The 14,031-nt window shown below is 37.2% G+C and overlaps 1 protein-coding gene and 1 pseudogene across 2 annotated transcripts in view; one reads left to right on the top strand and one right to left on the bottom strand.

Annotated features, from left to right (window-relative positions):
- LRRC49 (leucine rich repeat containing 49) overlaps positions 1–14,031 on the bottom strand; it is a 163,790-nt gene that overhangs the window by 123,946 nt on the left and 25,813 nt on the right. For both annotated transcript variants that reach the window (XM_059371947.1, XM_059371948.1), the window contains one exon: positions 11,249–11,392. In XM_059371947.1, the coding sequence (XP_059227930.1) occupies positions 11,249–11,392 (144 nt within the window). The remainder of the gene's footprint in view (positions 1–11,248; positions 11,393–14,031) is intronic.
- LOC132029166 (ras-related C3 botulinum toxin substrate 1-like) overlaps positions 13,558–14,031 on the top strand; it is a 3,345-nt pseudogene continuing 2,871 nt past the window's right edge.

The raw sequence follows: 14,031 nt of genomic DNA, 5'->3' as shown, positions 1-14,031 counted from the left end.
AGCATGGAGGTTCCTCAAAATGTTGAAAATAGAACTGCCCTATGACCCAGCAATTGCACTACTGAATATTTACCTTAAAGATATAAACGTAGTGATCCGAAGGGGCACGTGCACCCGAATGTTTATAGCAGCAATGTCCACAATAGCCAAACTATGTTAAGGACCTAGATGTCCATCAACAGATGAATGGATCAAGAAGATGTGGTATATATACACAATGGAATACTATGCAGCTATCAAAATAAATGAAATCTTGCCATTTGCGACAACGTGGATGGAACTAGAGCATATCATGCTCAGTGAAATAAGTCAAGCAGAGAAAGACAACTATCATATGATCTGCCTGATATGAGGAAGTGGTGATGCAACATGGGGGGGTCAAGGGGGAGGAGAAGAATGAATGAAACAAGATGGGATTGGGAGGGAGACAAACCATAAGTGACTCTTAATCTCACAAAACAAACTGAGGGTTGCTGGGGGGAGGGTGGTTGGGAAAGGAGGGTGGGGTTATGGACATTGGGGAGGGTATGTGCTTTGGTGAGTGCTGTGAAGTGTGTAAACCTGGCGATTCACAGACCCCTGGGGATAAAAATATATTATATGTTTATAAAAAATAAAAATATATTAAAAAAAAGAGGTGGGGCCTTTGGAGGGTGCTTAAGCCACAAGGGTGGTTCCTTATGAATGGGATCAGTGCCTTATAAAAGAGATCTAGCCTCCTCAACCATGTGAGGACACAGTGAAAATGTGCCAGCTATGGACCAGAAAGAAGGCTCCCACCAGTAGGCAACTATACTATCACCTTGATTTGGACTTCCCAGCATCTAGAACTGTGAGAAATAAATTTCTCTTGTTTCTAAGCTACCCAGTCTGTGGTATTTTGTGATAGAGAGCAACCCAAATGGTCTAAGATACCAGTGTGAATTATACCACAGCTTCTTGTTGCTTTGAAATGCTTCCATCTCTTCCAAGGAGTTTGCTCAATTTCTCCTGTCTTCAGGTGCATTGCTTGGCATGTGATAAACAAACTCTCTGAAACTGTCTCAGTAACAAAATCTTCGCCAAACATAGTTTTCCTCCTTTTAAAGTACTTGATTGTTAATTAGCAAGAAAATGTGGAATTGCTGTCATTCCTCCAAAGAAAAGTTCCACTAATATTAAATTTATATCTTTGTTGTTCATGCCTTTTTGAATACAGAAATGTTTCATTCCCATGCCAAATCTTGGTGTAACCCGTTTTTTTTTTTTTTTAAGATTTTATTTTACTTGAGATCGAAAGCATAGGCAGGGGAGGGGTGGGGGGATGAGAGGAGAAGCAGATTCCCCGCTGAGCACAGAGCCTGAGGAGGCCTGATCCCAAGACCCTGAGATCAAGACCTGAGATGAAATCAGACATTTAACTGACTGAATCAAGTAGGTGTCCCATTGGTGTAATCTTTTTAAATACATTTCGAACCGTGATTAAACTCAAAACATGTGGTAACAATAACTAAAATGAGTATAGTATAAACAGTTTTAACCACATTCACATATATGTAGCAATGAAATTGCTATAGCCTGTTCAATAGTGATTTTAAGATGCCATACATTGTAAAACATATCCAGATTTCAAAATTGGTAAAATATGGAAAAATGTGCATCCCAAGTTGGTGAAATATGGTACTTCTTTGTTTTTTTTTTCTTTTTAGATCACAAGTAGATGGAGAGGCAGGCAGAGAGAGAGAGAGAGAGAGGGAAGCAGGCTCCCTGCTGAGCAGAGAGCCCGATGTGGGACTCGATCCCAGGACCCTGAGACCATGACCTGAGCCGAAGGCAGCGGCTTTAACCCACTGAGCCACCCAGGTGCCCCTGAAATATGGTACTTCTACACCCTACACATATTAGTGAATCTGAAGTTCAAAAAGAAATTTTATAATCTTAAAAGCTACCAAAGAAAGAAAAAGAAGGCCCTATACAACAAAGATAGTAGACAGTTTAACGATGATAACAGAGTTCAAAGACAATAAAATATGAGCTTCAGGGGCGCCTGGGTGGCTCAGTGGGTTAAGCCTCTGCCTTCGGCTCAGGTCATGATCTCAGGGTCCTGGGATCGAGTCCCGCATCGGGCTCTCTGCTCGGCAGGGAGCCTGTTTCCTCCTCTCTCTCTGCCTGCCTCTCTGCTTACTTGTGATCTCTCTCTGTCAAATAAATAAATAAAATCTTTAAAAAAAAAAAAAAAAAAAAAATATGAGCTTCAAATACCAGGTCAGACCATCCATCATGAATAAGGGCAAAATGAACACATTATTAGACAAACATAAACTGAGAGAGCTTACCACCAGAGTCATTTTAAAGGAAATTTTTCTAAATCATATATTTTCAAAAGAGTGGTAAACTCAAACAAGCATGTGGGTGAATCCAAATAAGCACTGACTGGAAACACCAACAATTAAAATATCTAATTTGGGGAGTAAAAAGATAAAAAGAAAAGCCTAGGAAACAAAAACATGTAAAACGGCACAGGGTTACCGGATTAAATGATTCTAGGGTCCTTATATAAGAAGAGGGTAGGGACGTGTATCAACTCTATAATTTAAGTCGTGTGTATTTTAAAACATTAAGAGTAACCATTAAAGTGAATAAGAAAGAACAGAGAAAAGCCGATCAACCCACAGTAAGATGCACATTCACACACAGGAAATGCAGGACAAATAGCACGAAAGAATAGCAAAGTGGTAAATTTAGCAGTAATCAGAATTAGTACAATAGACTAAAGGTTCTAGTCAGAAGAAAGATTCTCACTTGTAAGTTAAAAAAGAAGTTGTAAACTCTTATAAGACAAAGGTTTAAAGTAAAAGAAAACTCAATATGAGTCATTGAGAAGAGCTCAGCATCACTTCTGCTGCTGCTTTTGTCAAACGTACATAATCTGAATGTAATCATGAGGACACATCATTAGGCAAGCCCAAACCCAGGGACATTCTACAAAATAATAAACACTATTCTTTAAAAACATCAATGTCATTACATACAAAGAATGATGCAAGGACTCTTGCAGATCAAAGACGACTAGGGAGACATAACTACAGGAATACAATGTGTGATCTTGGATTTTCTTTTGCTAAAAAGGACGCTAGCAACATAATTTTTTAAGATGTTAATTACTTGTCAGAGAGAGAGAGAAAGAGAGAGCACACAAGCAGGGGGAGCAGTAGGCAAAGGAAGAAGCAGGCTCCCCGCCAAGCATGGAGCACAAAGCAGGGTTCGATCCCAGGATTCTGGGATCATGACCTGAGCCAAAGGCAGATGCTTAACTAACTGAGCCACCCAGGCATCCTTGTTAGTGAGATAATTAAGAAAATCTGAATGGGATCTACAGATTAGATAATAGTAACCTATCGCTGTTTATTTCCTGATTTTGATTACTATAATGTGGTTATATAAGAGGATTCTTGTTTTTAGAAAATACACATTGAAGTATGTGGAGATGAAGGGGCATCTTGCCTGCATCTTACCCTTAAATGGTTCAGAAAAAAAGAGACTTGTAGATAGAAGAGGACAGAGAGAATAATCAAAAGAGAGGTTAGTTGAAAATTTAAAAATTGAAAATTAAAAAAGATTAAAGAATAAAAAAGATATACCAGGAAAAAAATAACCTAAAGAAAGTTGGTATTTAACATTAGACTAAATGAATGTTAAGGCAGAAAATGTATGATTAACTTCTTTACCTATACTACATAGTTAGAACAGTATCTGGCAAACAGTCCACGCTCATAAATACTTAGTCTATGAAGGTAATAAAGACAGTTAATACACAATGATAAAAGGAACAATTGACCAGGAAGATACAGCAGTTTTAACCTTGTGTGCACCTAGAAACAGCTTCAAACACTGAGCACATACTAGGGAAATATATTGATAGTGTGTATGGACTGTAAATGTTGACTGCATACTAGGCAATACAGCAAACCTCAACAAACTTCACAGAACAGATTACGTATAACCCACACTCACCAGCTACAAGGCAACTAAATTAGAAAAGAATGACAAAAAAAGAATAATCAATCTATACATATCAAAAATGTTCAAATATGCTTCTAAATAGCACATAGATCAAAGAAGAAATCAAAATGGAACTTAGAAAATATTTAGAATAAAAATACTAAATTTCACACTGTGTGTGGTGCATTAACAATGAATCTTGGAACACTGAAAAAATAAAATAAAATAAAATAAAATACTGAATTTCAAAACTTGTGGGACGAAGCTGAAGTGGTTCTCAAGGGTAAATTTATAGTCTTAAGCAAGTGCTTATATTAGAAACTAGAAAGGACTGACAACAAATGTATCAAGTATCCAAACACAAAACTTTAGGAAGAAAAAACAAATAGAGAAAATAAGAGAGTTGGGAACAAAAATCAAGAACAATATTTCTTTTTTTTTTTTTTTAATTTTTATTACTTATTTGACAGAGAGACAGCAAGAGCAGGGACACAAGCAGGGGGAGTGGGAGAGGGAGAAGCAGGCTCAATCCCAGGACTCAATCCCCAAACCCTGGGATCATGACCTGAGCTGAAGGCAGACGATTAACGACTGAGCCAGACAGGCACCCCTAGAACAGTATTTCTTAAAAGCTATTAGAGAAGTTCAACAAAACCAAAGTCAGTTCTTTGAAATTACTAGTAAAATTAATAAACCTCAGGCAATACTAATTAAGAAACAAAGTATAAATAAGCATCATGAGAAATGACAACAGGGGCATGATGAAAGAGAGAGCAGCTAAAAAAAAGGGAGTTTAGATTAAAGGAAACTATAACATATCAAAACTGATACTATTATTACTGAGACAATAGTTTAAAACTACTCAAACTATTTTACAGATACGTTCCTCCAAGTATACAAGAAGAAGATCATCTTTAATTTCATATAAAGTGAGATTTATACCAAATAGGAAACCAAAATAGGGAATCACAGAATATTAAAATAGGAAGCACCCCTCAGTTCATTTTATGAGGCTAATGTGACCTTGATACCAGAAAAGAAAAAGCAAAATAAATTATAGACAAATTTCACTAAATATAGTGAAAATATTAATAAATGAAACCCAGGAATATATATGGAATATAGCCCATAAAATACACAATAATAAAAAATGCTAGAATGACTTACTGTTACAAAATCTTATAATTTCCAAAATTAATATATTAAAGATGAAAAAAATTCATTATGACCAGTCTAAGAGCTGTATAAGAATCATCTAATAAAATGCAAAAACCATTCATAATATAAATTTAAGCAAACTAAAAACAGAGGATAAGTTCTTCAGATTGATAAATGGCATTTAGCAAACATAGCTAGTGATACGTTTCCTTTAAAATCAGGAATAAGGAAAGGATGCCTTCTTTTGCTTCTTTATTCAGCTTTGTACTAGAGGTATGGTCAAACTGGAAGTTCAGTCTGGCTAGTCAAACAAGAAGAAATAAAATGTAATGATTAAGGGAAACTACAATTATTCACAAAAAATTAAGATTTTCTAAATAGAAAATCTAAGATAACCTACAGATATATTATTAGAATTATTAAGTGTCAGAGCATGGCTGCTAAATATGAGATCAATGAAACAAAATCAACTGTGGTTCCATATACTGGCAACAACAGTAAGAAATCTACTTCTTTTTTAAAGGTTTTATTTCTTTATTTATTTAACAGAGAGAGAGAGAGAGAGAAACAGCAAGAGAGGGAACACAAACAGGGAGAGTGGGTGAGGGAGAAGCAGGCTTCCCACTGAGCAGGGAGCCTGACACAGGACTCAATCCCAGAACCCTGGGATCATGACCCGAGCTAAAGGCAGACGCTCAACAACTGAGCCACCCAGGAGCCCCAGGAAATCTATTTCTGATCAAAATAATTTACAATAGCAAAAAAAAAAGAATAAAATATGACTTATATGAATTGAGAGATATGTTATATTCATATTATGCCTTCATAGTAATGCACCATGTGCATATTATATTAAAGGTTCAATATAAAAAATGTCAATTGTCTTCAAACTCAAAGATATTCCAATCAAACAGACCAGTAGGATTATTCATGAAACTTGACATGCTATTTCTAAAAAAAAATCTTTTTTTTTTTTTAAGGAAGAAAGGAAGGCTAGGGAAGAGGAAGGAAGATCGGGGTCCTCATGCTACTAATTCTTAGAACATAACAGAGATTACAGTTATTAAGGTAGTGTTATATTGGAACATAGATAGAGATCAATAAAACAGACCAGAGAGGCCAGGCACAGACCCATGCATATGTTGGTATTTAATTTGCTAGAGGGAGATACTGCCAAGGGGAGATGGAAGGACAGAAATAATCCATTCTTCAATAAATGGTGCTGGGACAATTAGCAATCCATATGAGAAAAAAAGAAAACAAATCTGGATTTCAATTTTACACCACAAGAAAAAATCATTTCCAAATAGATAAAACATGGGAAGAGCAACTTCAAAACTTTTGTCAGGTAACAGAAAAATATCTTCATGCCCTCAACTTTTAAAAGAAATAGTTTCAAACAAAAACACCATAAACAATAAAGAAAACTATTGATGATTTTTACTTCTCTTCCTCAAAATATAGAAGAAACAAAAGAAATACCACTGATCAAGAGGAAAAAGAAAAAAAAAAGCCTGCAATTATAATGGGCAAAGGATAAGACTATTCAGGCACTCTAAATGAGAGACAATCTCTTATCACAAAAGAAAAAAGATGAAAGGCATTCAGCCTCACTGGAAATTCATATTAAAATCTCAATGCCATATAATTTCATAGTTAAAAGACTGGCAAAAAATAAAAGGTCTGACAGTATCAGGTATCAGCAAAAATGTGAAGTTAAAGGAACTCCCAGGTAAAGCTGATAGAAATGTAATTTGGTTGTACCAAATTTTTATATCAAGTTTTGGACAAAACTTGATGATATCTAATAAAACAAAATGAGCATAATCCTGGATTCAGCAATGCCTCTCCCAAGCTCTTCCATTGAGCACTGTTTGCCAAATACAGGTTGCAATCAACTTTTCATTGGTCAAGAAATCAATTCGGGGGCGCTTGGGTGGCTCAGTCGGTTAAGCTGCTGCCTTTGGCTCAAGTCATGATCCCAGGGTCCTGGGATTGAGATCCACATCGGGTTCCCTATTCAGTGGAGAGCCTGCTTCTCCCTCTCCCTCTGCCTGCCACTCTGCCTACTTGTGCTCTCTCTCTCTCTCTCTCTGTCAAATAAAAAAACAAAATCTTTTTAAAAAAAAAATCAATTCAGTAGGTTGAGACCAACATCTTTGATAGAAGATCAAGGGCAGATACAGCTTCATGAAATGTCTGCTTCTATCATTTATAACTTACCCATATAAATATTTAATAGCTGAGTATTTAATAACTGGACTTTAATGTAAATTTTATTTATTACCATAGACTATGGTCTGAAAGCCACTGTCCCAGAGAAACTATTATGCCTATTCACCAAAAGACATGTACATAAATGTTATTTGTGATATTTTTTAATAATTAAAAATTGGAGGGGCGCCTGGGTGGCTCATGGGTTAAGCCTCTGCCTTCAGCTCAGGTCATGATCCCAGGATCCTGGGATTGAGCCCCGCATCAGACTCTCTGCTCTGCGGGGAGCCTGCTTTCTCCTCTCTCTCTGCCTGCCTCTCTGCCTACTTGTAATCTTTCTCTGTCAAATAAATAAATAAAATCTTTTTTTAAAAAATTAAAAATTGGAAATACCACTGTGCATAAGTAGAATGGTTAATTACAATCATACAATGAAAATTAGTGAACCAGAGCTACAGATAACAACACAGACAAATCTCAAAGCATGTTAATAAAAGCGACTTACAGAAAACATGTACAGTATGATGAACATTTAAAAGAATGTTCAAAAGCATACAAAAAAATTACTTGATATTGTTTAGGGAGGGGTACATACATATATGGAAAAGGAAACCAACATGCATTGGAATAAGCACTATACTCAGAATTGTGCTTACCTCTGCAAAGGAGGGAGGGAATGTGATGGGGGAGGGTTATACACTAGGCCTTAACTATATTTGAAGGATTTTTATTTATTAAGTTGATTGGTAGATATACACACATGTTGGTAATACTATTTCCCATTCTTTTCAGACTGTCTGAAATGTTTCACAATTGTTTAAAAGGGAAAGCTACCATATAAACAAAAAAAGGCACTTGGTTTGAAATTTGTAAAATCTCCCAGAAAAAGATCAGTGACTTTAAACTACAATAAGCAAACAAGCAAACAAAAACTTTTCTACATCAAAAACAGACAAGTTTTCTGATAAGAAAATGAAGTGGGTAATGCATTTGTTTAATCTCTTCTATAAGATTTGATGGGCAAAGCAAAGAAACACACAAAATGAGTAAACCCAGGGAAATGCTAAAAACAAGAGAGTCATCTTTAAGAGATCCCACAGTTTGGATGAATTTCAGGAAGCTGGCAAGCAGACAGGATCTTACTAGCGATAACCCCAGACAAAACCACAGCTCGGAACTGGAAAGAGACATGCTGGCCGGCAGCGTCTGCAGTCCTCTCCTACAGAATGCCGTTTTATTTGGTGCTCACACTCAGAACACGTAGAGAGCAGAAGTGGACGGTGGTTAACTGTGGCTAAGCAAGTAGATGTGTAATGAAAAGTCTGTCTACTCCACTGTTCTTCCCGGAGCAGCAGCAAACCCACCCCTGCCTCAGCCCACTCCCACCCCTGTCATGCACACACACAGGCAGTGGACGGAGCAGCCAGCTGCAGAAAGCCTCAGCCAGAGCTTCAGGATCTGTTCTCTCAACAACATGAGAGCATCTGACAAGGAAGGATGGAGCACGTGGGAGTTTTAGCCATGGAGACGGCTAATAACTGCTACATTCGAACCGGAGGCAGAAAAGAATGGCAGTGTCATCCCACACAGAAGATAGTAAAGTCCTTCTATCCCCCAAATAGCCATTCTCTTATTTTGGCAATTACAGAGTGAGCCTCCCTTTTCCCTTCCACTCACTCTAAAGGGAAGCCTGCCAATGTGTGGGATTCGACAACTTACACAAATCCAGTGATCATTTTAGGGAGAGATCTTGGAGTTAAAAAGACCTGTTCAGCTGCGCAGGAGATCCAGTCACTACTTAACACAGTCGTTCATCTAAGGATTACCAGCCACTGAGTAAAATGAAAATCGTGAAAGAAAAAAACAGAATGAAAGAAAAAGTGTGATAACTGACCCTAGAGAAATGAAGAGGCACTGAAGAAGAAAAAAAAAAAAAAAGAACCCTCAGTTTTAAAAGTCTCTTGGCTGTTTTAGGGAAGGATGCTTTGAAAAAGAAACAAAAGTTACATCCAGTCTTATGTAACCTTACATGTATATTCAAATTTCCCATAAATTCATATGCATGGTACCTATCATCACGATGACACCATATGCATCATATTTACTAAATCTTTGTAACTTTTAGAAGTTAATACAATTTCCTTTTCCATAGATGTTGGCTGCTGCCTAAACTGTAACAGTAATGGTCAGACATAATACTCACTGGGAAATTCAGTAAGCAATTTCCTGGATACACATTATGTACTTTCCAAACGAAAGAACACAGACGGGAATATGCAAAAGTCAATAGATTTCTGTGCCCCACTCTACCAAAGCTTTTTGAGTTCTTATCATACCCAAGGTCCTGAGGATAGATCACCAGCCTGAGCCGCTCCTAGACACTCAGCAATGTAAAAGATTGACTCAATCTGGAGGTCTTTTAAAATAAACAAGCCATTTCCAATATTTAAATCCAATCTGGATAGGGCCTGACAGAATTTAGGGGCTCTGGAATAAATCCATTTCATAGAAAAGGTTCTGAAATTATCTCAACCTCCTAGAAGATGTGAGCATTACTGAGCTCTTATTTTTCTGGGAAAACTTCAAAATGAAACCAATCTGTACAATGAGGCCTAGAGATAAGGCATCATCTGTCCCTCAACCTTTCCAAGTATACCATTTATATTACACTTAATTATTTACTAAGGAACTCAATGTCTCAAAGAAGTTAAGAGTTAGATTGTACCTTTATAAAGAGTTAGATTTTAGTTGAATGATATACAGAGAGAACCTAGTACTTTTCTATTGCATGTAAAGAAAAGAAGCTTGTTTAAAAAAAATGTTTGTTTTTATCATTAGAAGTCTTCTCAGTCTGTATCACATAATACAGTCAAAAGTCCTATTTCTAGGGATGCCTGGATGGCTCAGTTTGTTAGGTGGCTGTGTTTGTCTTGGGTCATGATCCCAGGGTCCTGGGATTGAGTCCCATATCGGGCTTCTTGCTCATCGGGCTCCTTGCTCAGCCTGCTTCTCCTTCCACCTGCCACTCCCCCTGCTTGCATATCTCTCTCTCTCTGACAAATAAATTAATTTTTTAAGCTACTACTAGTGCTCCTCGCATGTGCACAAGTACAAGATACCTGAGCATCAGGCTCTTATTTCATTGCTGAACTTGAGTAAAGCTATAAATCTAATGAAGTTTGTCTTCAGAGTTCCAAAGTGGCCTTCCTGTAGTTTTGTCCCCACAGTGGAAACTTGTTTCCTCCTGCTCACATGCCAGCTCCTGACCATGTTAACATCTTTCTTCAGATTCAACAAACTAAAAAGGATCCTAGAAATAATCTAGCCCAAGACCCTCACTTTAGAAAAAAGTAAACTGATGCTTAGAGAGTTAACAATTTACCCAAGGTCACCCAGCTAATGAGAGATGAAGCTGTGACCAGAACAAGGTCTCCGATGCCCAATGCAATGCTTTTTCTACTATACTAGCCTGCCTCTGTCAACCCTGCAAAGGAAATGATATTTATGTATGTCTTCACAGCCCTTGGCTTCTCCTCTCTGAGCCTTTTCCCTCCTGGTACAACAATTTATCAACCTAAAGTTACCAATAACCTTCTTTCTTATTAATTCTATTACCATGATAAAACAGGAAAGAATTCACTACTCATTTATATTAGCTAATGCATTTATTGATAATACTTCTGTTTCTAATTTTACATTTATCTTCTAAAATGAAAAACACCTTAACATTTCCCAAATCAAAACATAAGGCTTAATAATTATATGCACAATTAAATTCAGAAAAGAACTGAGTTACTGTAGATTCTTACTTTACATAAAATAATACCATAACATTTATTTCATTTCCTTAGAAGAAAAGGCAGAGATCACATATCGATTCTGTTTTAATACTCACCACAAATGTGATTTGATTATGTCGCAGGTTAAGTTCAGTTAGTGAATCCAGACCACTGAGATTATCAACGTGACTTAAAAGGTTCCTAGCAAGATTTAAAACTCTCAAATCACACAAATGACTGACATTTTCAATTTTGGTAATCTGTTAAAAAATGAGAAAGAGATAATTAGCAAGCATTGTCATAGATATGCATGTTATAAAAACCCTAAAAATAAAATACATAGTCACTGGATTCAGTGACAGGTTTACATGAAGACAATTAAAAATGTATTTCCAGGGGCACCTGGGTGGCTCAGTCGGTTAAGCCTCTGTCTTTGGCTCACATCATGATCCCAGAGTCTCAGGATCAAGACCCACATCAGGTTCCCTGGTTGGTGGGGAGCCTTCTTCTCTCTTTGGCCCTCACCCTGCTCTCATGCTCTCATTATCTCAAATAAATAAATAAAATCTTTTAAAAAATGCATTTCCAAGTTTCTCTGTTATAGATAAGAAGTCATTTAACTTGTGAAAATTAAATAAAGGTACGTATTTTATAATTTCACCATAGTAAATATTTGCAGTAAATTTTATCAAATAGTCAATAAGTCCATCCTTGGGGCATCTCTAATTGCCAGGTCCAGATGAAAGTGACAAGAGCTAAAGGCACCTGGGTGGCTCAGTCGTTAAGCTCAGGTCATGATCTCAGGATCATGGGATTGAGCCTCACAGGGAGCCTGCTTCTCCCTTTCCAACTCCTCCTGCTTATGTTCCCTCTCTTGCTGTCTCTCCCTCTCTCTGTCAAATAAATAAATAAAATCTAAAAAAAAAAAAAAAAAAAGGTGACAAGAGCTATACATACTACTGCCAAATAAAAACTTACTGCAAGCTCAAGGCCAAAGCTCACAATATTTTGACCAAGCAAGACAGCCCTCTGAGAGAAAAGGCAAGGAAAAGGAATGCTACCACACCCTCCTTGTTCTCTCCATTTATACTGCAGGATCCTGAAAGCCGTCAAGAGTCTAAATGGAAAAGATACAACAAACTAGAATCCTAAGTGGAGATGGAGGGTGGATATTCTTTATTAGTGAAAGTGCTTAAGAGAAGAGACAGATAACGTGTAGCCAGAGTTCAATATGATAGACATTAATTGTTCAGAACAAGAGGACTTGAGTCATGGAATAGGCATGTGCACATAGTCTCTGGCCCGCAGCAGAGGAGCTCTGAGTTGCACCACAAGGTGGGGTAAGGAAAAGCTATGCCTATGAACTGATGAGAGCACAACAGGATTTTAAGCCCTGCCAGTGTAACCGCGCAAGCACAGTGCAGTGGTTCTCTAGGACACGTAAGTAGGGGTCCTTGCAGGGGACTTCGTCACCCAACTACTTAAGTTAACAATGAGTAAGGTATATAACACTTTTCTTCCAAACATTAAAAAAAGTTACCACAATCACTAGAGGTTAACTTTCTCATCTGTACTATCTGCCCAGTACAGATGAGAAAAAAATCTGCAATTTTTTATTCAACATTCCAAAGCAGATGTCAGCTAAAAGTATGTTTTCTTAGATTTATAATCCAGTTTGTATGTTGTTATTGGACCTTCTCTTACATTCAAGAAATACCATCTAGATTCCATCTAGGTTCAAAAGGGAAAACCTATGTTTATTATAAACCTATGTTTATTATAAATTATTATAAACTATATTATTATAAACCTATGTTTATTATAAACATCTGACTATGCTTTAAAATTTGTCCTAAGATTTTGATCTAACTAATGTAAAATGAAATCAGTGAAAGCTGTCAAAGAAGAAACAAGGTTATCCATATCTGAAGATGATAGAACTACGTACAATGAGATGTGGACAAAAGCATTTCAAAACTAAATAAGTGACAGAATTTTAAATGTATGGAATCAGCAAAAAGCAAAACAGACACCATGAAACTTTCCTGAGAACAGGAAAGATAAAAATATATAGAATGAAGGGGCATAATTGTTAGATGACATACATAATTAAGTCTTCCCCCTTCTGGTACTAAACCTGGGGCATTTCTTGCAGAAAACTACCTTTCTCTAATTCTTTGGTCCTAGTGGGACTGATAATTAGAATGCTGACATTGTAGGCATTGTAGAGTTACCTTTTATTTAGTTTGGTAACTCTGAAAAGGAACATTATTAATTTTAAAATATGGGTATCAAGATGTAAGTTTTAAAAAATCACTGGGGATATCGTTCAGCTTTTTGGTTTGCAATCAGATAGGGCAGAATAGTCAGCAATGTATCTGACTGAGCCTATTATGCATTGCAGTCGGGGACAAAGTCACGGGGAATGGTAAAAATTTCAGGCAAAAGGTGACGTGGGGTGAGAGTACAGCTTTTGATTAGTTAATAAACTTCACAGCAAGAAGAAATGATGGGAATGTCGGAAAGCCCAATCATACACCATACTGATCAAAGAGAGGGTCTCCAGGAGACTGCATGTCTTCTCAATACACCTAGGAAAGCTGGATACTCCAGGCTCCTCTTTATGTGTAAGAGTAACCCAGACTGCTCTGTCTGGATAAAGACAACCTTCTGAGTCAGCAATGCTGAAAGGGCAAATGTCTGCTTTCAGTCAAGCGGTCACAGAAAGGGCAAGCTCTCCCTGAAGGAAAAAATGGCCTTGAAAGAACAGATCCTTCCTGAAGCACATTTGTGTCCATGTTAAAGTAAGCTTTCAGGGGCGCCTGGGTGGCTCAGTGGGTTAAGCCGCTGCCTTCGGCTCAGGTCATGATCTCAGGGTCCTGGGATCAAGTCCCACATC

This window comes from Mustela nigripes, chromosome 13 (genome assembly GCF_022355385.1).
Source record: "Mustela nigripes isolate SB6536 chromosome 13, MUSNIG.SB6536, whole genome shotgun sequence".
In the NCBI taxonomy this organism is placed as follows: Eukaryota; Metazoa; Chordata; class Mammalia; order Carnivora; family Mustelidae; genus Mustela; species Mustela nigripes.
Note: the sequence above shows the minus strand (reverse complement) of the source record. Positions and strands in the feature narration are given on the sequence as shown.